Genomic DNA, 25,763 nt, shown 5'->3' with positions numbered 1-25,763 from the left:
CTACAATACACTATGAACTACTACATAAATACTGATATAAATAATTGCATGAATTTCCAGTTTTATGTACAGAGCCTATAAAGGTACACTGAAAGAAAACTTTCTGGTGTGCATCAGTACATTTCTCCAATTCATTGTGTAACTCAGAGTTTTTTGGGCAACTGTGTTAATATCTGACCCAATTGTGCTTAATTTCTAATTTGGGCTGCAATACAATGACAGTTTTTTTGTAATTTGCTGCACTTTTTGCTCTCTGTACAAAAATGCCACAATTAATAAAAATACTGAAAAAAAATTCACGTACATCAAAATTACAAACTTAAAGATCATATAAAATTACTTCAGTTTATATTCTTTTAATTATTTCATGATTCATTTAGTGTAGTGCATCATGGGATAATTTAATCTTCCACTGTGGCTCCTCAAACACACCTCAACATTTCAGACAAATCACCAGACTACAGCAGCCCTGCCCACTGACATTGATGGCTGAGATTTTAAATTAATTCATTATTTCCTGCAGCCTGAGATCTTGAAAAAAATAGGTATATAGATAGATAAATAGTAAAAGTAATTATATTTGATTTTTGTGTTTAAACTAATTTAAATACAGGATGAGGATATTTAATAAGTTATACAATAAACTATTTATGTGTTTAATTCCAATTTTAATCAACACATTAAGATAATCATTTTGTAATTTGTTTATCAAACTGCATCAGACTTTGACTTCTACAGGTCCTTCTCAAAATATTAGCATATTGTGATAAAGTTAATTATTTTCCATAATGTCATGATGAAAATTTAACATTCATATATTTTAGATTCATTGCACACTAACTGAAATATTTCAGGTCTTTTATTGTCTTAATACGGATGATTTTGGCATACAGCTCATGAAAACCTGTTGGATGGGTGCAAAAACTTGTTATCACTCATGTAAAAACCTTGGGTTGGAAGGCACCTGCACTATGCCTTCCTCCCTGTGTGTGTGAGATCATTGTTATCTCTGTGTGAACCAGCCTCCTTTCCGTCTCACACACATACACCCTGTCTGAACTGTCTGTTGAACTGTGTATATAAATAAAGAGATAGGGTGTCAAAACTTTGTAGTTTCACTGCAAAGTGGGCTACCCTTGTCACAAGTAACTCTGACTGTACCGTTCTTACCTCTGAGTTGACTAAATAATACCTAACATTTATTGGTCCTTCGAAGCCGGATTAATTCAATAACCTTATTTCTCTTTGCTTTAACAGTGACTCTGGGATCCGTGGGGGAAGCCTGACGTCGAGCGAAGCACCGCTGCACAGCCTCCTTTAGCCGGAGTGGCTGAAAGTCCCGGTGTGTGTGAATTCACACCTGGCCAGTGGGTTATTGCCTTCCTCTGCGCGGGGTGACTCTCACAGGGTCCAAAGAGTCACCAAGAAGTCAACTCCGAGGTGAGACAGTTTTAAAATACAGTTCATAGGAAAAGTACTTAACAGTCGTTGGTAGTGCGTCGCCGGTAAGGACGCTGCATTCGAATGGTTTTATTCCACCGTGAAAGGAATAGTGACAAATTTGGTACAATTCCGCCGTGAAGGGGATTAAAGAAAACGACTGAGGATTATTCTCCTGAGAGGGAATAGAGTAAGCGCTATATAAATAAAAGAAGAAAAGTACTTAAAAGTCGTTGGTAGTGCGTCGCCGGTAAGGACGCTGCATTGGGATGGTTTTATTCCACCGTGAAAGGAATAGTGACAAATTAAGGTAGGGCCCCGCCAAGAAGGGGGCCAAATAAAACGACTAAGGGTTATTCCCCTGCGAGGGAATAGAATAAGCGCTATAAAAGTAAAAAGAACGGAGTAAATTGAGCTCATAAAATAACACCAAGTTAACTTAGAAAAATTACAAGGTACCTGAAACTAACTGTGTGACTGTGTTGTGTGTGTATGGAGGACTAAGCATTTTAATAGAATCATAGCAGGATTCTGCTAGTCCTGTGTTTTCTTTTGCCCAGATTAAAACTACGTACTGGTGACTTTGGAGATTCAGGTCGGATTTCATTCCAGAAAATTAACACCGCTGCGAATTAGTCGCAGTAGAAGGGCGTGTTAATGTCCTCTCCTTAAAGTCTCATGCCAGTGACCTTTTATCTGGGACATTTATACTATAATTAAACTAACATAAAACATAATGGGGAAGAAACAAAGTAAACTAATTGACTTAGAAGGGGAGGTAAAGTTTATGGAGAACTATGTAAAAGGAGCAGGTATGATCTGTCATAGATGGAATAAAAAATAAAAAACATGGGTTTTTGGGCAAATTAGATACAAAGGATGTCTTAAAATTACAAGGGGATCTAAAATTAGCAATAATGAAAACTAAAAAGAGAAAAATAACAAAGAACAATGGGGGAAGAACAGAGAAAAAGCTCTGATTTAACAGAAATATGTGCACGATGGCATAAAAATACGGATTTTCAGGTAACTTAATTATCACTGAAATCCTAAAACTACACGGGGATCTTAAACTGGAGATTATGCATTCAAAAGATTCAAGAGACAATAAAAAACCTTGCCAGATTATAATTTCAAAGGGGACTTTTCAGTCCCTGAGTGCTCACAGTTGATAAACAGATTAAAACAAAAAGATGAATTAAAAAAACAACAATAAGAGCAGCTTTTAACTGACATAGCCATAATACTGAGGCCTTAAGAAAAGCACAGGAAAAAACTTTCAGCTTAACTGAAAACAAATAAAGGGGGGGGCGGACTGCCACCCATCCCAGGTTAGATTATAAAGACTAAGAGATGGTTTTAGAGGACGTGGTAAAAGAAGTTAAAAGAGGAGGTGACAATGTGGAAACTGTCCAACTGAACAACCCAGTGAACAATGACTAGAGAAGAGAGAACAGAATGTTGTTAAAGAAGTAATCTGAGAGTAAAAGATTTTGTAGGCAAGCATTAGTGAGAAACAGGTGCTTTAAAAATCATTCTATGGTGTTATACTACTAACAATATCATGATAAAATGCAAAAGATTCATTTTACAGGGAAATAATTCCATATTTGGCTCAGATTGTGTGCATTCTTGATTGTTCCTCTTTGAGAGAAGTTAAATTTCAGCTCTGTGAAACGACCTTGACAAAGAGATGCAGCTGCCTGAAAACAAAGATAAAACTTCTGCAAACAGCAGAAGCCTGTCTCTGCTGAAAGGTCTGAAAAAAAAAAAAAAAAATTGTAACTCTACCCTGCATGTGTCAAACTCAAGGTCCGCGGGCCAAAACCGGACCTCAGACGTTTAGTGATTCTCTAGAAGTAGAGCCTTTTAATATGGTGATTGTGTGCTTGAATGTTATTTTGTCAATCAATAAGCAGTTTTGTCTACATTCTGCCACAATCTGCCTTTTGAAAATGTTTTGAATCTTGCTCTTTATGTATAAAAAAAAAAAAAAAGAAAAGAAAAATTGGCTAAAGTCTGCAGACACAAAATGAACCTGGATTGAAGCTCTAACTAAGTTTATTTAATCTGAGATCTTCTCCAAATGCAACAGTATATGTCAGTCTACATGAGATACTAACAACTTCACCTACTGGTATAATATAAAGATCTGATTGAATATGTGAAACAAACAATGATGAAAGTTTTTCAACAGGTGATGCTCATCCAGGAGGAAGACAGTGTTCCTAGGAAATGCAGCTCATTCATTAACAATCAATTTTTCTCCTATAGGTGGAAGTTTTGCTGATTAATCATGGGCTGGATCTATGAAACATTATGTGCACAGAACAAATGACCAAGGTTCTGACTGACTTATGAACCTCACTGACCTGACAATGATAACATGACACCCAACAGACAACACCTTTAAGGTGGACCCACTAAGACCACCTTATTGATTCTTGGTGAATAAAAAAAAAAAGAATTGAAGCGTTCAAAACAGACCTTGTGGAAACAAAAGGGGTTATGAGGAAACAATGTGCATTTTAAGAATAATAGAAGTCAAATTATGTTCAAATTTTTGCAAATAAAAATTACTCTGACAGAAAAATAAGTAAGTAGTGTGTGAATGTGTGTGAATGGGAATGACTGATTTCATTGTAATGCATCTTTGAGGGACATTAAAAGCGCTAATAAAGGTCTGATGTTCTGATGATCTTTGCCAAATTTATATCTTAATAAGGTTTCCAGAATCTTTTTCAAAAAATCATTTAAAGATGGCAAAGGTTCTACCTCTACTGAAAATACTGATAACCATAAGAAAGTTCATAGACCCGTCTTGAATTTTTCCTAATTCTTTTACAAACAGGTTATTTAAACTTTCATGTGGCCAAATGTCTGTGTTTGACTTTCTGTTTTTGTGAAATAAATGTCTGTTTCATGTTATGTAAAAATTAGAGTCCTCAACATTACCATAATAATATTAGGTCAGTTCTCTATGGTAAAACAAAAAGATTTTAACAGATGTTTAGACTTTTTCCAGTCAGGTTCAAAATGATTGAATTAGACTCAAACTTAACATAAGATGAAATGAACCTTAACAGAATTACTGAACTGGACTGAAATAGAGAAAACTTTAGTTAATTGAAACAAACTTTAGTTACTTGAACTAAATACAAAGCTGACTGAAACTGTATGTTGTATCTATAAAACTGGGTAAAACAAACTAAGATTATAAGATATAATATGCCCTTCATTTTTTGTGTTCATCAGTGAGTGAGTTTTTATTTTTATTTTTAATAAGAACTAAACCAAGCATTATTTATAATAATAGCAACTACCAAAAATATTGATCTCATTTTTAAATGTAATAAGGACTTACTTTATAAAATATAATAAAAAAGAATAATAAGAATTTGGAAAAACAGAGGCTTTAAACCTCTGCAGGAACAGCACTGACACTGTCAAAGGTAGATCCTAATACAGGAATCTGGAAGCTCATTCTGGCGTGGATAGTCAAAGTCCATCCAAGGATACATTTAGATGAGGCAGAGGGACAAATACAGGGCTTAGCTGAGAGCAAAGAGAGCAACATGCATCCTGCCCTAGCTGCTGTCCCACCTGAACTGTGGTCCCAATCATCAACTGATGTAGGGCTTATAAAGGGGTTCCCACCATACAAGGTTAAAACTAATATCTGAAAAAAGGCAATCAGTCCGTCAATACCCCTTAAAGCCAGAAGCTGAAGAAGATACTAAGCCAATAATACAAGATATGTTGAAGTCAGGAATATTAAGAGAAGCACCTGACGCTACATGCAAGGCATATCACACTGACATCGCTATTATTATCACAGCCAAACACAACTCTAAAAAGATGTGCCCTTTAAATCCAAGTACTCTAATACCTACTGCAGAAGATGGAAAACCACATTCTTATAAAGCAAAAGTTGAAGAAGACACCAAACCCAGACAAGACATTTCTCAAATCCTTATACCAGATTAATGTGTTGTGTTTGTAGATGGCTCAACATCTAAAGATGAATATGGAAAGAATAGAGTTGGTTATGCAGTAACAACCATCGATAGGATAATAGAAGCTAAATCTCTACCCAATACATGCTCAGCCCAAACAGCAGAATTATATGCTGTAGTAAGAGCATGTGAATTACATGAGGGACAAATACTTACTATATACACAGACAGCCAATACGTTTTCGGATCAGTACATCACCATGCTAAGATTTGGCAAAATAGAGGTTAAAACATCATCAGGGACAGAACTAACTCATTTCAACCTATTAAAGAGAAAATGTCAGATCTGCTATTTATAGACACAGACGTGCTGAAAGACGCCCAACAGTCAGCAACCAAGACAGAAATAAAGGCCTGGCTAAAGAGAGGAGCACAGAAAAAAGATGACATCAGATAGAAGATAAACCAATCCTCCCAAAAAAGTTATACAACACAGCGGCTACAGTGACACATTGGGAAGACCCACGTGTCAAGGGGGGAATATGTCACATCTGGTAAAGCATTAATGCTACACTATAAATATTTCTGACTATGCAAATCATTTTTGCAGATCATGCATAATTTGTTGCAAACACGGGGGAAGAAATATTGCCTAGTTGTAATAGATGAACCTAGTGACACATTTCTTCCCCACATATGGTATCCCACAGATTATAAGGTCAGATAATGGAACTCATTTTGTAAATAAATTAATAGATCTAAGTTCTAATGCATTAGGGTTTCAGTTAAAGATTAAGGAAAACAATGGAAGAAACAGGGAGGCCATGGCCCGAATGCCTATCCCTGGTTAATTATGGATGAGAATAACTCCAAATCAAACTGGTCTTACTCCATTTGCCACCTACTGTACATCATTGTATAACTCCACCCACTATATTCTGAGCCTGAGATCACGTGACACCAAGTTGCTGATGTGAATTTGTATTCTCAAAGAAATAGTACATGGCAGACCGTTTTCTCTGCCCTCTGACATGAATGAAATAGAGAAAGCACAACAGGAACCTTCATTAGCTGAGTGGATGAATAAAATGTTGCAGACAAAAGAAGAACAAATGTCCAGTGGTCTGCCGATAATCTCTGCTCCTATCCCACAGAATGAGGCCTGGAGACATGGTCCTGATTAAGACACTCCACCGGAAGGATTGGAGAACTCCTTGGTGGAAAGGGCCGTTTCAAATACTCCTAACAACGCCCACAGCTCTGAAAATAGCAGAGAGGCCTTCCTGGATCCATAAAAGCCACTGTAAGCCAGTTTTGCCATTACAGGAGCCAAACCAACCGACGGGGTAGCAGAGGAAGTCCGGGTTCAAAGATGGCCCAGCGTCTCAAACCGGTGAAGAAAACAGCTGATCTGCGCCCAATTATAAAATGGCTCTCTGTAACATGTGGACAGGACTGATAAGCCTGAGCTTAATTCTGGTAGCAGGACTCTTTCTCTATCTAAAGCAGGATCCACAGGAGGTGATACCGAACCAGAAGAGATGGACATCAGACGGGACCCATCTCAGAACACTGACGGAAGAACATGACGCACATCCATTCCTACAGAATTTCTGGTATTGTTCATGGTGGCATATGCAACACTGAACCAGGTAGAAATGCACGAAAATGAAGGGGACGATTATGATGACATGTTGTAAATAAATCACATCAAAAGCCTGAGTGTACTCATACATTGTATTTCATAAAATAACCTTACAGCAGAAAATCGGAAGAAGTTGTTGCTTAAGTGAAATGAGAAAAAGTACAATGATGACATAAACAGGGCAGATTTTTTAATTCTTTTATTTTTATGATTTCAAGTATTATTCTTTTATTTTTATGATTTCAAGTATTATTCTTTTATTTTTATGATTTCAAGTATTATTCTTTTATTTTTATGATTTCAAGTATCATTCTTTTATTTTTATGATTTCAAGTATCATTATTTTATTTTTATGATTTCAAGTATCATTATTTTATTTTTATGATTTCAAGTATTAATCAACATTTAACTTTTAATGGTCGCCGAGGGCGGCGGGGCCGTATGAGTATTTCCCACAAAATATAATCTGTTTACCGTCCGTGGGTTTTCGCTCATACAAAGTATTTTTCTTACTCGTTTTTATATTAAATGTTTTTACTTGTGATAAAAGGAGGGACTGTTGGATGGGTGCAAAAACTTGTTATCACTCATGTAAAAACCTTGGGTTGGAAGGCACCTGCACTATGCCTTCCTCCCTGTGTGTGTGAGATCATTGTTATCTCTGTGTGAACCAGCCTCCTTTCCGTCTCACACACATACACCCTGTCTGAACTGTCTGTTGAACTGTGCATATAAATAAAGAGATAGGGTGTCAAAACTTTGTAGTTTCACTGCAAAGTGGGCTACCCTTGTCACAAGTAACTCTGACTGTACCGTTCTTACCTCTGAGTTGACTAAATAATACCTAACAAAACCCAAAATTCCTATCTCACAAAATTAGCATATCATTAAAAGGGTCTCTAAACGAGCTATGAACCTAATCATCTGAATCAACGAGTTAACTCTAAACACCTGCAAAAGATTCCTGAGGCCTTTAAAACTCCCAGCCTGGTTCATCACTCAAAACCCCAATCATGGGTAAGACTGCCGACCTGACTGCTGTCCAGAAGGCCACTATTGACACCCTCAAGCAAGAGGGTAAGACACAGAAAGACATTTCTGAACAAATAGGCTGTTCCCAGAGTGCTGTATCAAGGCACCTCAGTGGGAAGTCTGTGGGAAGGAAAAAGTGTGGCAGAAAACGCTGCACAACGAGAAGAGGTGACCGGACCCTGAGGAAGATTGTGGAGAAGGGCCGATTCCAGACCTTGGGGGACCTGCGGAAGCAGTGGACTGAGTCTGGAGTAGAAACATCCAGAGCCACCGTGCACAGGCGTGTGCAGGAAATGGGCTACAGGTGCCGCATTCCCCAGGTCAAGCCACTTTTGAACCAGAAACAGCAGCAGAAGCGCCTGACCTGGGCTACAGAGAAGCAGCACTGGACTGTTGCTCAGTGGTCCAAAGTACTTTTTTCGGATGAAAGCAAATTCTGCATGTCTTTCGGAAATCAAGGTGCCAGAGTCTGGAGGAAGACTGGGGAGAAGGAAATGCCAAAATGCCAGAAGTCCAGTGTCAAGTACCCACAGTCAGTGATGGTCTGGGGTGCCGTGTCAGCTGCTGGTGTTGGTCCACTGTGTTTTATCAAGGGCAGGGTCAATGCAGCTAGCTATCAGGAGATTTTGGAGCACTTCATGCTTCCATCTGCTGAAAAGCTTTATGGAGATGAAGATTTCATTTTTCAGCACGACCTGGCACCTGCTTACAGTGCCAAAACCACTGGTAAATGGTTTACTGACCATGGTATCACTGTGCTCAATTGGCCTGCCAACTCTCCTGACCTGAACCCCATAGAGAATCTGTGGGATATTGTGAAGAGAACGTTGAGAGACTCAAGACCCAACACTCTGGATGAGCTAAAGGCCGCTATCGAAGCATCCTGGGCCTCCATAAGACCTCAGCAGTGCCACAGGCTGATTGCCTCCATGCCACGCCGCATTGAAGCAGTCATTTCTGCAAAAGGATTCCCGACCAAGTATTGAGTGCATAACTGTACATGATTATTTGAAGGTTGACGTTTTTTGTATTAAAACACTTTTCTTTTATTGGTTGGATGAAATATGCTAATTTTGTGAGATAGGAATTTTGGGTTTTCATGAGCTGTATGCCAAAATCATCCGTATTAAGACAATAAAAGACCTGAAATATTTCAGTTAGTGTGCAATGAATCTAAAATATATGAATGTTAAATTTTCATCATGACATCATGGAAATAATGAACTTTATCACAATATGCTAATATTTTGAGAAGGACCTGTATATCTCCTATGAGTTTAGGTTTATTTAAACTCGTTTTATTACCAGTAGCTCTTGTCACATAATGAACTTTGAACTTTGCTACAGTTCTTGCACTAGAAGGTGTCAAATGCTGGCGAATTTGAATAGTGATGGATATCCATAAAAAAACAAATAGAAATAAGATCAGAATAAAATGGAGCCATTTCAATACTTAGTTGTGTAAAAGGTTTAAATCCTTGTCACACAATTTCACTGAAAAATCTCAGGTAACGTAAGAAATTTAAGATATTATTTTAAAAAAATCCAAAATGAAACCTTTTAAATACTAAAAATACTGCAAACTTTTTCCAGACTGATGCAAATTTGAGAATAAAACGGCACCATAAAATGGTGACAGTTGCTTGAAATTAAACATTTATTGTATGTATCATTTTGAAATCATTCAATGACATCAGTGGATGTTTGTTTTACTTCTGAAAAGGAGCTTCTTAAACAAATTGAGAAACATTGTGTAAAGGTTTAATTATAAAATATTGCTTTAAGGCTAAAACACATCTGCTAGCTTTTCGTATTGTTGATAAATGTGTTTTCCCTCTGACAGCAGCATTGTGCTGTAGTCAGCTGCAGCAAAAAGCAGTACTGTCATAAAAAGATCAATAACAGCACCTTAAAAGCCTGAAAGCTTTTCTTTCTTTTGTAGTCCATCATGGTTCTGATTTAAAAGCAGTGAAGCGACAACAACACAAAGAAAACAAATCTTTTTTCTTCTAGCTGCTGTCTCCACAGAGGATGAAAACTCTCTGATATTACGTTATATTTGGATGTTATCACCAGTCATTTTGTTTCTGTTTCTATACAAGGACAGGGACTCAGAAAGGGGTGGTTTGAGTGTAACCTCTCCAACATTTGAAGTTTGAGTTTAAATGTAAACGCGAATAAACAAATAAAAGTCCTCCCTTTCTGTAAAAGTAAAGGTGCCTGGACTAGAGTCCAACCAATAAACTTCCATAGGCCTCCATGTCACGTCACGTCATGTCAGGGAAACAGAAAGTCCTAGATTAAAAAATAGAGGTTCCCAGAAAGTCAGATTCATTTGAAAAAAGGAAAGTAGAAATTTTAAAATGCTCCAGGTACATTTCCTTTATAAGGATTGTTAGAGATTTAATAGTCTGTCATTTTTTCCTCTGAATAAGTGTTTTCCGATTTCAGATTGGGTTTTCCTAAAACGTTTCAGTGTAAAATTATCCTTCTGCAATGAAAAATTAATTTATGGTAATGGATTTTTTACATATCTTTACCAATCAGTGTGGAAGATGCTGTATTTGGCAACAGCGTTGATAACTCACCGGCAATGGCGTGTGGGTCTGTAGAGAACTCCTGAACATCCAACACCCCACAGTCCAGAGATGCCTTCAGCTTCTTCAGTTTGGAGGCAGAAGGAGCAATTCTGAACAAACCCTGAAAACAAGAAACATCGTGCTCTGACATTTGAAGAAATGTGGAATAAAATCGCTGTGTAACATCCATCCATCCCCTTATCTCTGCAGGCTCACAGGGAAGCTGGTGTCTATCTCCAGCGGTCATTGGGCGAGAGGCGGCTACACCTTGAACAGGTCGCCGGTCCATCACAGGGCAATACAGGACAAACAACTATGCTCACACACACTCATACCGGAAGGCTAGAGTAAACACTTAACCTGACAGTCATGTTTTTGGACTGTGGGAGGAAGCCGGCATACCTGGAGAGAACCCACTCATGCACGGGGAGAACATGCAAATTTCATGCAGTAAGACCCAAGGCTGGGCTGTGAAGCATATGTGTTTTTTTTTTATTTTTTATTATTGATGAAAGATGTCAGAAGGTGAACTTTGTGTCCTAAAAAGCAGGGTTAAACAATTTTGACTATTTCATAATTTTCTTGTGTTAGGTCTGTTCTGCATTGACTAAAGCTAACAATTTCTCTTTCTCCCTGATTGTCATAATTCTGTCTGTCTCTACAAAAAAAGCAATCGTTCAGCACAAACTTTAAAGCAGCAGGATGCAGCTGTGTTGGAATACAGCTTTACATCCCTAAAATGCAAGAAGTGGATAATTTCTTTTTTTTAAATTAAAACAACAGGGGTTATTTTTCTCCAAGTCTTGAAGTGTTTAAACGTGTGCCTCATTAGGAGTCCCTTCAGTAATTAAGACCGACTCAACCTACAGTAATGCTTCCCTTTGTGTAAATGTGTTATAAAAGCATGCAGCGTGTTTACCTCTTCCTGCATGCCACACTCCAGTAGCATAGTGACACAGGCTTCAATAGGAAAGGCAATATTTCTCCCACTGAGCGCTAAGTGCTCCTCTAATGGTTTCCCGTAGCATGGTTTTTCCACCCAGGTCTCTGTCAAACACACACACATGCTGTTAGATAAACAGAACAAATTCTGCTTTAATGGTCCTGCCATGTTCCAGTAAATACTTCTGATCAGTAGTTTGGATAGTTTCCTAAAAAAAAATTTATTATCTTCAACATGTTTCTGCATTTACCATAAATAGCCCTTTAACATTAGAACCTAGGCTACATTCGGCACATTAAAAACCTGTTCTAAAAGTTTCCAATAACCACTGAGTTATAAAATCTTTTTTAATTTTAATGGTAGTTTTGTTTCTGAATTTGTACCTGTCATAGCAATAAACAATACAGTGTACAAATTTAGATAAAAACTAAGCTGAAACGTTAAAATTACAAAGAGTATTTACATCAGACCTTGTTGCCACTGACTGTTCAATGATTTTTCTAATACAACGAACGATATTCAAACAGCTCCTATTTGTTGGGGCTTTTGGTTTGAAGTGGGACTTTCAATGTAAAGCTCACTGATGCTCTTCAAAATAAGAATATTGGTCTTTCAAAGATTAAAACAAATAAATAATCCAAAATACCTGATCCGCTTAAAAAAGCAATGAAAAAGGGATTTATTTATGCTTTCAAAATGAAGTTACCAGATACCAGATAACAAAAAAAAAGAGTATGCTTGGTTTCCCAATGCTAAATACTTCCCGAAAAACTGCAACATAGAGCAAAAGAGGGGCCAGAGGGGCAGAATCACAAACTGTAAACTCAAACTCACCCTGATGAGCTTTGATCTGTGGCAAAACACTCTGAAGTAATTCTAATGATTTCTTGTGGTACTCTGCTTGGACTTCTATCAACTGGACAGAGAGACATTGAGAGACCAAAGGGTCAGCATGTGGCATGTGGTTGGTGTTTGGACACTGGTGTCACAGCTTGTACAGGTGTTGCACTTACTGTCTGGAAGTAGCTTGCATAGTCTATTTCTTTGGCCACAAAACTGTACATGTCTGCAGATAATTGGTCCTGGTTGGAAAGAAAACGTATTTCAAGACAATTCACACAAAATTAGTAAACTGGAGGGAAATATGGAAACATTATCACTATATCACTATAAAAACAAAAGAAATGGCAATAAAAACAACATGATTCTTTACGAGGTAACATTGACATAAAGGAGGATTATCATCCAAAGTTGTATTTTTGTTTTTGTTTGTTGTTTTGTCACTGTGAAATAGGATTTATCCTCTTACAGATTTCTTGTGTTTTGGCTTTTTTAATCACACTTTTTCAGATCAAGTAGATTTTAATATCAGACAAAGATAACCTGAATAAATGCAAAGTGTAGTTTTCAAATTATGTTTTCATTTATCAAAGGGGGGGAAAAAAACCATCCATGTCAACCTGGACCCATGTGAAAACATAATTGCCTCCTAACCTAATAACAGGTTGTGCCACCCTTTGTGGCAACAACTGATATCAGGCATTTATAATAACTCATAATGATGTAAGAATTATGATTATTGATTAATTAATATTTATCAAGAATTATAATTTTAAATCGTAATTTGAAATTTTTTTATTTCTTAATCAAAAATCATTACTTACGAATAGAAATCAAAGATGTCCTCTGGTGTTGTGATTATGGGCTCAAAGCTCTTTAATAATTACAATTAGCTATTCATTATTAATAATTGATAAATTATTGACCAAAATCACAAAATGTCACTGTTTATTCAACCACTTCACCGAAGGTGGAGGAACTTCGACCTTGTTTTGACAGATAAATCACTCTTGCATGAAATAAACACAAATGTTTCTCTTAATTATACACTGCTCAAAAAAACAAAGGGAACACTCAAATAAAACATCCTAGATCTGAATGAATGAAATATTGTCATTGAATACTTTGTTCTGTATAAAGTTGAATGTGCTGACAACAAAATCACACAAAAATCATCAATGGAAATCAAATTTATTAACCAATAGAGGCCTGGATTTGGAGTCACACACAAAATTAAAGTGAAAAAACAGACTACAGACTGATCCAACTTTGATGTAATGTTCTTAAAACAAGTCAAAATGAGGCTCACTATTGTGTGTGGCCTCCATGTGTCTGTATGACCTCCCTACAACGCCTGGACATGCTCCTGATGAGACGGCGGATGGTCTCCTGAGGGATCTCCTCCCAGACCTGGACTAAAGCATCCACCAACTCCTGGACAGTCTTTGGTGCAACGTGACGTTGGTGGATGGAGCGAGACATGATGTTCCAGATGTGCTCAATTGGATTCAGGTCTGGGGAACGGGCGGGCCAGTCCATAGCTTTAATGTCTTCATCTTGCAGGAACTGCTGACACACTCCAGCTACATGAGGTCTAGCATTGTCCTGCATTAGGAGGAACCCAGGGCCAACCGCACCAGCATATGGTCTCACAAGGGGTCTGAGGATCTCATCTCGCTACCTAATGGCAGTCAGGCTACCTCTGACGAACACATGGAGGGCCTTCCGGCCCTCCAAAGAAATGCCACCCCACACCATTACTGACCCACTGCCAAACCGGTCATGCTGAAGGATGTTGCAGGCAGCAGATCGCTCTCCATGGTGTCTCCAGACTCTGTCACATGTACTCAGTGTGAACCTGCTTTCTTCTGTGAAGAGGACAGGACGCCAGTGGCGAATTTGCCAATCCTGGTGTTCTCTGGCAAATGCCAAGCGTCCTGCACGGTGTTGGGCTGTGAGCACAACCCCCATTTGTGGACGTCGGGCCCTCATACCATCCTCATGGAGTTGGTTTTTTAACCGTTTGTGCAGACACATGCACATTTGTAACCTGGTGGAGGTCATTTTGCAGGGCTCTGGCAGTGCTCCTCCTGTTCCTCCTTGCACAAAGGCAGAGGTAGTGGTCCTGCTGCTAGGTTGTTGCCCTCTTACGGCCTTCTCCACGTCTCCTGGTGTACTGGCCTGTCTCCTGGTAGCGCCTCCAGGCTCTGGACACTACGCTAACAGACACAGCAAACCTTCTTGCCACAGCTCACATTGATGTGCCATCCTGGAGGAGCTGCACTACCTGAGCCACTTGTGTGGGTTGTAGAGTCCGTCTCATGCTACCACGAGTGTGAAAGCAGCACCAACATTCAAAAATGACCAAAACATCAGCCAGAAAGCATCGGTACTGAGAAGTGGTCTGTAGTCCCCACCTGCAGAACCACTCCTTTATTGAGTGTTTCTTGCTAATCACCAAAGATTTCCCCCTGTTGTCTATTCTATTTGTACAACATCATGTGAAATTGATTGTCAATCAGTGTTGCTTCCTAAGTGGACAGTTTGATTTCACAGAAGTTTGATTTACTTGGAGTTATATTGTGTTCTTTAAATGTTCCCTTTATGTTTTGGAGCAGTGTATATATGAAAATTTATTGAAGCCAAATAATCCTGATATACCATTATTCTGGTCCAAAATTCTGGAAACTTTATTTTCGGCAGATTTATAATCCCGGTGACGTCAGAGCTGCGATGTCTGCTGAGCTCCACATGTCAAAATGTGCGACCAAAAAGGATGACCCCACGATAAGGTTTTTAAATTTTAGCTCACTCTTGTTTGAAGAATTATTTTAATTCAGCCACATTGGAGGGTGTTTGAGCACAAAACAGCCTGCGTAACTTAGGTGAGTTTAAGGTCTCCTTCAGGTTTTTCCATTACAGAGCAGAATCGAATGAGATGAACCGTTTTTGTCCTACTTGGTCAGGAATGGTTCAACTTGCAACTGTCCTATGGTCTAGTCTCTTTTTTTAATGTTGAATAATGTATGGCAACCTTAACAGAGCCAAGTAAGGCCTGAAGGGCCTCAGATGTTGTTCTCCTTTTTTTGGCCTCCTGAATTAATCAACAATGCCCTCCAGGACTAATTTTGTTATTACTGGGAAGGTTCTCCTTTTTTCCAGGTTTTTTCCATTTGTGTATTACGGCTTTCACTTTTGTTCACTTTAGTCTCAAAGCCTTGGAAGGTCTTTGTAACTCCCTCTTGACTAGTAAGGGAATTACATGCTGCTTTGAGATCTTTTAGCCTACGTCATGTTGACAGACAAGTCCTATTCAAGGGCATTCCTGATTATATGGGTCTGGCATTAATTAGGCCTGGTTGTCAAAACAATATGATTAATCACAAGTAATTCATAATTTAACCAGAGGACAATTCCTTTTTCACAAAGGGTCAGATTGGTTTGAATCGCTTTTTTTCCCTTAAAAACTGAATAAATTTTTCTGTACTTGCTTGTCTTTGTCTCATAATATTAGTTTGATTTGACTCAATTAACTGCGACAATGCAGCAAAAACAGAAATATCTGTAAGGAAGCAAATAGTCCTTCACAGCACTGTCCTTCTCTTTCATTGACATTTAAAATAATATTCACTGACTCGACAGATCTCCATGCGGTTGGCTGCCTCCTCCATCTCTTCCCTGACGTGGTCGGCCTTAGCTCCTGTTGGCTGCAGATTGCTGGACAGTCCCGAGGATTTGTTAGACTGGTAGTACCTGGACAAAAAGTATATAAGAATATTTATATAATATATATATTTTGGTGACTCTACGGCTTTCAAAATCGCTATGTGTAAGTAATAAGATCTTTTACATTTGTATTACTGAAAATTAATCAAACAAATCCAAACAATGAATTAAAAGAAGGGAAACAATGAGTTGTAATTTTGCATCCTAAAACTATTGTTATGAACTTAATGTATTTCTTTTTTTAATTTCATCTGTCTTAACGTCCTGTCCTCCCTATGCATGTCTTCATGGATGGCTGACTTTCTGTCTGAGTGCAGATGATATGGAGCACTGGCAGGGAGGTTGAGCACACAGCAGGGATGATGGGAGAAATTGCTTCATATTTGGGTCACTTTAAAAAGCTGCCAGACTGGACTGCAGTGAGGAAAATAACATCCGGCATGTTACTGCTGATGATAACTCTGATACGACAGTGAGTCAGCAGGAGGGAAAGTTATCGAGAAACAGTTTCTTACTTAATCTGCAACATCTGACTCTTGGCTCAAGATGAAGTCAATAAAGCAATGGGCATATTTGCATTTTTAAATGACTGTTTCTAATGTCTAATATATTGTAAAGAAATGCATGATTTAAGCACATGCTTTATATAAAAAAGGATGACTGTCTATTATAAAAAGAGGCCTGCTTTGGTTGGAGACTGCAAACATTTCCCTATTCCAACAGTACATAACATACAGTGCTGTGAAAAAGTATTTATTTACTTAGAATATTTCTACATTTTGTCATGTTACAGACACAATCGTCAATGCATTTTACTGTGCTTTTATGAGATAGACACTTGCTTTTCCCGATTCTGTGTTGTGCCCCCGGCTACGGACAAAAACATGGATAAAACATGGACTCTGAACTGTACACAAAGCTGCTGGTAGGAAACTATGTGCACCTTTAACTGCAGTTTTAACCTACTTCTAGCTCAACCCAGGAAGGAGATGTCACAGCTGGAATCCCTGTGATATGTGCAGCCAATGACAAAAAAACATTCTCCACTACACCTCATTCTCTATCCATGCGACTCTCCCGGAGCTGCGGACAATGGAGGAAACGCTTGTGAATGTCCCACTTGCTGGACAGCTGGACTAACTCTTCAAACTTGGATCCAGAGTTGACTATGATCTGTTGTTAGCAAATCCCTCGCTGGGGAGCAACCAGTTATGTATGATCTGCTGTCTGAATGATCTGCTTGTCTTGAAGCTTTTCTTTCTGAGCTTCTACAGAAAGACATCGGAGCCAGAGAGTCCCCAGAAGAGACTCTGTCTCTAATCACGTTGAGTGAAGCAACTTCCTTCCTCCCTGCCGAAGAGGAGATGATAGGAATCGCAGTATCGCACATCTTCCTACATGCCAGTCTAGGCAGCGGCAGTTACCCACATAGCTACTACTGAGAGTAGCTGCAGCATTCGTGCCCGCCATGTTGGTCAGATCAGGCCAACCTCGCTACCCAAACAAATGCCCTTTTGACCTCCCCTCCTCATTCTTTAGAACGGTTCAAGTCAAGAGGTGGTTTGTGGGCAGAGAAAATTAGCTTAGGATGAAACAATCTAAATATTGTTTATTTCATGCTGTTTTGTTTTGTGTGCGGTTCTAAAGGTTGAGGTAAACTATTTGGGAGTGCTAGGAGGCTATCTGCTCACCTAATGTGAAGAGGCCTTTCAGCCTGGAGGCTAGTTGTTTGTTCTGTGTTGTATTTTAAAGTTATGACAAACTTCATTTAATGGGTGGTTTTAAACACAGATTGACCATAACGTGCCATCAGCAATCATATGCATATTAAAATGTATATTAATGGTATTTCAAGTATATGTGAACTAAAGGGTTGGTAAATAAGCTACTTTCCTTTGTTAATCAAACACACTATTGCTAGTACTAGCAAAGACAAATATTTACATACAGCTGATCGCCATCTTATGTGAGCATTAACAATTTATTATCCAAAAGGTTGATTTGTAATTCAGCAAAATTTAAAATTAAATTTCTTTTTTTTTTTTTATGTTTTATCCACTCCTCAGTATTGCATTGTGATTGGTTGTTTGAAGACATGCCAATTATACAGTAGTTGTTAATTAGTTCTAAAACTAATTTGTTTTCCAACTTCCTCAACTTCCTCAAGGTAAACCTTGATTCTCAAACATAGATAACAGTGAAAGGTAATATTGCATCATTTTATTGGTTATGGTTTTCAACCATTTTTGTTGAATTTTGTTTCCTTGTTCCTCCATTTGTATAAAGCTCATTAGTTTTCTTTATTCCTTAATTTTGCGAGGTAGTTTTAGTTAAATTGTTTCTAGCCTAGTTAAAGGATTATTGATTAAATATGTTTAATGTGGAACTGAATGGTTTCTGTTAATAAATTCTTATATTTTAGAGAGAGATTGTTGTGAATTTATTCCATATGTGTGCTGTTCAATAATGCCAGTGTTCAAATCACTCTTTCGTCTATTGTCCTGATGCTACCACCATATTGGGCTGGTATTCCCAGGACAATACTTGACAGAATGAATGCCTATTTAATTAAATATCAAATAAAATAAGCATCCTGATTGCACAACACCTAGAACTCACCTAGAGTGAATATTTCCCAGGCTGACAGCAGAGTTCAGCGACAGGAGTTTTAACTTAACACAGCATCTTCATGGTGTGCATCAAATCATAGTGACATTCAGTGGGAAGCTTTAGGAGCACTTTGTTCACAGGGGATGGAGTTTCCCATTTCGAGGACCGGTGTTTATTTTCTCTCCCTTACACAATAAAGTCATACAAGTTTTCACACTAACCTTGTGCGAGCAGAGTCCATGTCCAGGACCAGTTTTGCTAAATGTTTCCTTTGTTTCTGGATGTTTGGGATTTCCACCTGAGAAGACAGAGCAAAGAGTTGTTTAATGTGGGAAGAAAAGACCAGGAACAGGTTAATTGTTTTTAGCGGCTGGTCTACTAAAGCACAACTCAGCATTTGCGTTACAGTGATCTGCTTGATCTAAGGAACAAATACAGTAAAAACCGTGTTCTGAAAATATTGTCTTCCTGCAACATCCTGAATGTATGTTGAAAAATATGAAACAATTCTGCATTCCGACTGAGAAATAAGCAGAGACCCTAAACCCCTAACAGCAAATGTTAAATTGGTTGAAATAACTTTAGTGAGATGCTTCTTGTAGCCATCTCCTAGTCTCTGACATCAGGCTGAGTAAAGTTGCCTCACCTTCAGCTGTGAGATGTTTGAGGGTTTCTTGCATACACAGCCTGTTGCAAGTCACCCACAGAATCTCAGTGAGATCAAGATCTGGGCTCTGACTCAAACCAGGTCTTAATTTGTTATCTCTCAGTCAGTCCTTGGTGAATTTACTGGTATGTTGCAGGAACCAGTTCTGCTTCAGCTTTTTTGTTTTTATTTTTTACAGATCGTCCCACATTTTCATCAAACACCCTCTGATGCACAGTAGAATTCAATTCTAGATTGCTGCATTTGGGTTATACTACACATGTTCTCTATTCTGGTATCCAAATAAATACATTTTAGACACACTGGTCCAAAGACACGACTCCAGAAGTCCTGGGCTCGTATTGTCCTCTCAGGGAGCGCCTATCTTAGCCTAAACATTCCTGCCAAGGACTCCTAGCTTAAGAGTGATTCAGCTAGCTGCTGAGAGAGACTCTGAGCAACGAGACGACAGAAACTCCTATTCTAGTAAGAAAGTGTGGTTGACCCCATTGCTAGGTGTGGCGCTTTCTTCTAAGAACTTTGATTGGTTGATGCAAAAGACAAAAAAATAAAATAAACGCACTCCTAGTAATCAATGGAGAGAAATTAACCGATCATAGAATTTAGACTGGATTAAGAGATGTGTAAGTCATAATAATGAAACTTAGCAAACTTAAATTAATTGTCACACAGCATCAAAACGTTTGAACATACCTTATATACATGCTCATCATTATTTTGATTTGCTTCTTATGTTTACTCACCATGCTGGTCGTTTTCCTACTTCATTTATTTTATATTAATGAGGACCCTCACCTGCCACCATTTTCTTGTGATCACCTTCTTGTATAAAGCAGTTATATTTGGCAAAACGACCAAAACAATATTTTGAAAAAAGGTGGAGAAAACCGAACTGGACAGAGAAGTGTTGATAGGACAATATGGTCCCAGGATCACAAAAAGTGCATTTATGCATATATTTTATTAACTTTTTAATATATTTTTCTCCAAATGTTGACTTTAGAAAGCATGTTACAGTCTGTAAATAACATTTAATTTCTTCTGTATGGTATTGTTTGGATTTTATTTCACTCTTATTCATGGTTATTCATTATTGTTTCTATTATTTATTTATCCTTCCTAATATTACCTTAGTACAGGTGCACCTTTACCCTGTCCTGCTGTTGAAACTAAATAATTTCCCCCTGGGGGAATAATAAAGTTTATCTTATCTCTATATTAATAATTGTATGATTTTTATAGAAGTTCATGTGCTCATTTACTCGACTGTTTAGGGCACGGATCCCTGCATGATTGAGCCGGTACCGTTTTATTAATTCACTGTTGCTCATTGTACGGAGAATACCTCTGCTTTCTCTCTGTCGTCCGTCATCTTTTCTGCTTAAGAAACACTTAGGCACATTAAAGTCCTTCTCACTACTCTTAACATTTGTTCAATTTGAGATTTTTCTTAAAACGATGCCACTAAGAGCTACTTTTAGTGTCAGGATTCATCGTGAATACTGGCCCTGGTCTGTATCTATGTTGTGTCAGTCAAACTTCTGTCTAACCTACATTTGTTTCTTAGAGTGCAAAGGTTTACTCCTTTACTCCTCCAACTCTTATTAAAGTTAAACCTGTGCAGTCCCTTTCTGGTTGTGCAGGCATACACTCTCACATCAACAATAGCAAGAGGCTAGAGTCAGCTGTCGGTTCTGTGATGAGAATGTTTTGTGGAGATTTATTTTAGCACCTTGCAGTCTACTTTCAGGCTAAACTTGTCTGGACAACTATGTTGGCAGTTGCTTTCAGTATCCTCTGCATGTACACAATTTTATATTAAATATAGAAAAACTTTAAAATTCCTTTCCTTAAATTACTTGAATTCTCTGAATTGTTAAACAGCGCATATGTACAAATATGTTAGGAAAAACATGCTGTGATAAGGTGTCCTAATTTTTCCACAATATTGTATAGAATTGGAGAAAATGTGGGACAACAGTTTTGTGTTACTGGACATTTCTCCACGATAATGAACAAAGGGTGTGGGTGGGTAACACCGGAGCTGGTTCAATTTCAGACAGGTAATGGTTGTGTTCTACATGCAACAACAATCTGTTTTCTCCATATGTCTGGAATAAAGAGCAAGAAATTAAAGAAAGAAGCCTTTTCTCCTAAACCAAACATCTACCTCTGGCTAAAGTTTCCCAACAGCTTGTGGGAAACTGTGTAATGGTCTGATGAAATCAAACCTTTGTTCAAAATAAAGTTAAGAAATGTAAAAAAAAAAAAAAAGTTCATTTAAATTATTAAAAATTTGAGTCTTGGCTTGTATTTGGAAAAAAATACTTGTGACTTTCTCTGCTCAGGCCTGATGAGGACAATACGGTGGCTAAATTACATCTAGAACTGCACGTTATTTTGAATCAAAATCATCACAATATTGCTGTGTGCAATATCATAATCAGTAAGAGATGCTTGGATGTTTTTATTGGTACAATGCTATATTTTAAGTTGCATGAATGCCAATCTGCATGCAAGTTATATTTTTGGCCTGTAGAACAGATTTTTACAGCCCTTGATTTATATGAACACGGACCATATTAAAGCTGACAAAGAGCAGTGGGACATTATGATGAAGCAAAAGATTAAAAAAAAGAGTCAGGAGATTTTAAATCAATTGTAACAGATATTGTCATTCCATTTATTAATAGTAGCACAATTACATGTTTGTCTGTAACTGAGCAACCCTACCTAAATGCATTTATAAAATAATATCATAAGTAGTCTAGGCAGACAGTAAACCTAAAAAACCCAGTTCTTATTTTTATCTTAATTGCATTTAAAAATGGATAAGCTCAAACCCTACAGTACGGTGTCAAAAAATGTCAAACTAATATTTCAAATTTTATGAACATATAAATGAGAAAAAAAATACGTTTACCTCTGCTAGATCGTATAACGGCTCAATCACATCTTTCTCAATGGTGAGCTCGAAGAAGATGAGCTCCTGTGCGAGTTTGTCCTGCGTCTCGCCGCAGAGCTTTAGCATCTTCCTGCATCCACCCGTGAAACATGTTAAATCAGAGATGACATCAGATCTGCAGTTGTGCTGCCAGTCTCTGCTCACTGAGCTTTCTTATAAAAACATGTCATTGGTGAATAAGACTAGAGCACTTACCCCAGGAGGGATTCATCCCCTAGCACGGCCGCCCCCTCCACCATACATTGTGCTAGTGTTGTGAGAGGAAGCTTTTTCTGCAGAGAGACAAGCAGAAACAATCAATGAGTCCGTCTTGGCAGTTATATGTGCCAGTTATCTCAGAAAACTGTGAGTAACACATCAGTTTACACAGAAAACTGACAGACAACATAAAGTGTTCAAAGTATCTCACAGTTTGACACCAGGTTTTATTTTGATTAAAAACTATTTAACAGAAGATGTGATATTTTCTGATATGTTCCTCATTGTGGAGTCATAAACATCACATTAAAATGACCTAACCATGTATTTTTAAAACACTCAGTAATGCTTTCTTTTCCAAAAGTTAATTTTGACTTAGGTTGGGTAATTAAAGGACCACATATAGGGGCAGTGGTGGTTCTAGCCTTAATAGCACCCTGGGCAATCCCCTCTTTCTGCTCCCCAACAATACAAGGTGGCATTTTTCAAATTTGTAAAACATATATGTGCAATGTGTGACAATTCAGTTCACATCTGATCGGCCTAAGCATTTTAGATCTGATCTAGAGATGATCAAATGTACTCTCCATTCCTTAAATAACTGTGAAATAGCCCCTTACTAAAGTGTCAAATCACAGACTGCAAGTGAAAAGCCCATGTACTTGGTGTACAGCCATATTTTCTTACAGTCCATTGACTGGACATGAAAAACAAACATTAGAAACCTTGTGGATGCAACTGGCAGATAACCAAACAAAAAAAGGTCAAGGGCCAGCACTGTCCCTCTGCGTGTGCCACCCTGAGTAATGAGCCACCTTGCCTGTTTCAAAAAAATGACACTGCATAAGGGTGGGGGATATATTTTAGATCATAAATGATTAGAACATTTGCCAAATAAATTTGTGGTATTGTCTGTAGGGCACATTCTATCTTTTGCATTTCTATGTAATAAAACAAACCCCTCAGTTTAATTTTCCCCCTGTTCCTAGCTTTAAAATAGTAAGGATGAAACCGTTATTGCCAAGATAAAATATAGTATTTGTACTTAGTATTATTGATTCAAAATAAATTCTGCTCTGTCACTCGGATTTTTTTCACAACACTTTATGATTTGAGTTTTGCTTTGTTCTTCGTTGAGTTTATTTCTTCCTCCGAGTTTTTTTCGTCAAGTGTTCTGAAACTTTTTGATGATTTTTATTTATTTGAACATATATAGCTAGCTAGCTAATTACTTAAAAATTACACAATGTGCTTTTCTGGATTTTTCTTTTAGATTCTGTCACTCACAGTTGAAGAGTACCTATAAGAAAAACTTCTGCATGCTTTGCAAGTGGGAAAAATCTGCAAAATCGGCAGTGTATCAAATAGTTGTTCTCCCCACTGTATGTGTTTTAAAATATAAGCTTAATAAACCACAGAAGCTACCTGCATGACAGTTAAAAAAGTTAGCAAATACTAGGACGATACATAAAATTTGATCTGCAAACAGGAACCTTGTCACATCACATTAAGATATTAACAATAGTTTTAAGCAATTTTATAAATCTCTTTATACCTCTTGTTTCACTGCGAACTCAAATGACAAAAGGAGTTTCTAGACAAATGTAATCTGCCTGTGCTAAATCAAGTGGATCACAAAGCCCTTACAGACAGAATTATAAGTCAGTCAGTCATTTTCTATACCGCTTCTTCCATAGTGGGTCGCAGGGAATTATAAGTAATAAAATTAATAAATCTATTGGTTCATTAAAAAAAAAAGAGTCCAGGCCCGGACGGGCTAGGGACTTAGTTTTTTAAACAATTAAAGACCAAACTTGGTCAAGCAGTCTTGTATTGACGGGGCTTTCAACTTATGGCAAGAATTTGGGATTTGTAGGCTGAAAGATTTGTACTCAAATAACATCTTGATGTCATTTAAACAATTACAAGATAAAATTGGATTGCCAAATAGGGACTTTTTTAGATATCTTCAATTACGAAATTACGCATCCTCACTGATGCCACAATTGGAAAGGGTCAAGTCTGATGCTTTGGACAGTTGCCTCAGTGAATGCCCAGGGCCCGAACAGAAAATTTTAACTATTTTGTAGTTAATTGCAAGAGATTAGTACCATTTGGACACACTTCACCTTGAGAAAATAGGAAAGAGCAATACTGGCAATATGAATGATTTCGACCAAATCAGGGAACCTTTTTTCTACTTTGTTAGAAATATTTAAACACCCAGTCAGGGGTAAGAGTAGGGAGGTTTTGGGTGGGTTTGGAAATTATGGGTTCAGTGTTGTTTCCAGTTACAATCAGCTGATGTTTTTGTTTCTTATTTTTATTGGTATGTTATTTAGTTTTTTTTCCCCCCAAGTAACTTACATGTTTCGTGCTGCTTCCACTCCTTCCTTTATTGTGTCTAATAATTACTACTATTAAGTTTTTTTTAATTTTGTGATTTTTTTGGTTTTATTCTCGCTCCACTATATCACTGGCCCTTTAGGGCACTGTAAAACAAAATAAGGTATGCGTCTGGTGTGGCCTGTATACTTCTGTTGTTATTTGCTTCAAATAATAATATTTGAAACAAAAACACAAATGTTGCTAAAAACCTTAAATGGCATAAAAATTATTTTCTTGAATTGTTTTTGAGTCTCACCGAGGGCGACCTGACAGACTTTTTCTCCACATCCACCCCCTGCTGACCCTGCAGGCAGGCAGTCAGCTTCTTGTGTGTGCTGTGGGAAACCTGCTTGACCAGCTCCAACCGTTTCTCAACCTGAAATAGACACACAGTAATACAGAAAATACATGTCAGAACGTATAGAGTCTGTCCCATCAAATGCAGACAGATTGTACTGGTTTAAAGAGGACATAGTAAGGTATAATTTAAATAAATTTAGACTTTGTGGCTCTTATATACTGGCATATAAACACCATTACTCTACCTGTGCCTAAACGCCTTTAATTGCATTATTAAACCAACTCAGTGGAGCAGACTCTGATCATAAATCTGGTCAATTACAGTGCCGCGCCCCAGATCAATCGCTGTTCAGCCTTTTGTATTGAAAAAAAGTTCAATTTCTGCGCTCATTACAGTTGCCTGAAGGCAGTTCACACCACCATTTGGAAAAAGTCATTTTATGAATACTTTACACCACTAATGATTTTTTCCCA

At 37.8% G+C, this 25,763-nt stretch overlaps 1 protein-coding gene across 7 annotated transcripts in view; it reads right to left on the bottom strand.

Annotated features, from left to right (window-relative positions):
* The window catches only part of LOC124875178 (rho GTPase-activating protein 44-like), a 129,386-nt gene that overhangs the window by 37,117 nt on the left and 66,506 nt on the right, over nt 1-25,763 (bottom strand). For all 7 annotated transcript variants that reach the window (XM_047377128.1, XM_047377133.1, XM_047377129.1 and 4 more), the window contains exons 3-11: nt 25,246-25,365; nt 22,599-22,675; nt 22,362-22,473; nt 18,993-19,069; nt 16,071-16,188; nt 12,609-12,677; nt 12,430-12,511; nt 11,572-11,699; nt 10,662-10,773 (exon numbers count right to left, since the gene is read on the bottom strand). In XM_047377128.1, the coding sequence (XP_047233084.1) occupies nt 10,662-10,773; nt 11,572-11,699; nt 12,430-12,511; nt 12,609-12,677; nt 16,071-16,188; nt 18,993-19,069; nt 22,362-22,473; nt 22,599-22,675; nt 25,246-25,365 (895 nt within the window). The remainder of the gene's footprint in view (nt 1-10,661; nt 10,774-11,571; nt 11,700-12,429; nt 12,512-12,608; nt 12,678-16,070; nt 16,189-18,992; nt 19,070-22,361; nt 22,474-22,598; nt 22,676-25,245; nt 25,366-25,763) is intronic.

This window comes from Girardinichthys multiradiatus, chromosome 10, assembly GCF_021462225.1.
Source record: "Girardinichthys multiradiatus isolate DD_20200921_A chromosome 10, DD_fGirMul_XY1, whole genome shotgun sequence".
NCBI lineage: Eukaryota > Metazoa > Chordata > Actinopteri > Cyprinodontiformes > Goodeidae > Girardinichthys > Girardinichthys multiradiatus.
The sequence above is the reverse complement of the archived record's forward strand: the minus strand, read 5'-3'. Positions and strand labels throughout refer to the sequence as shown.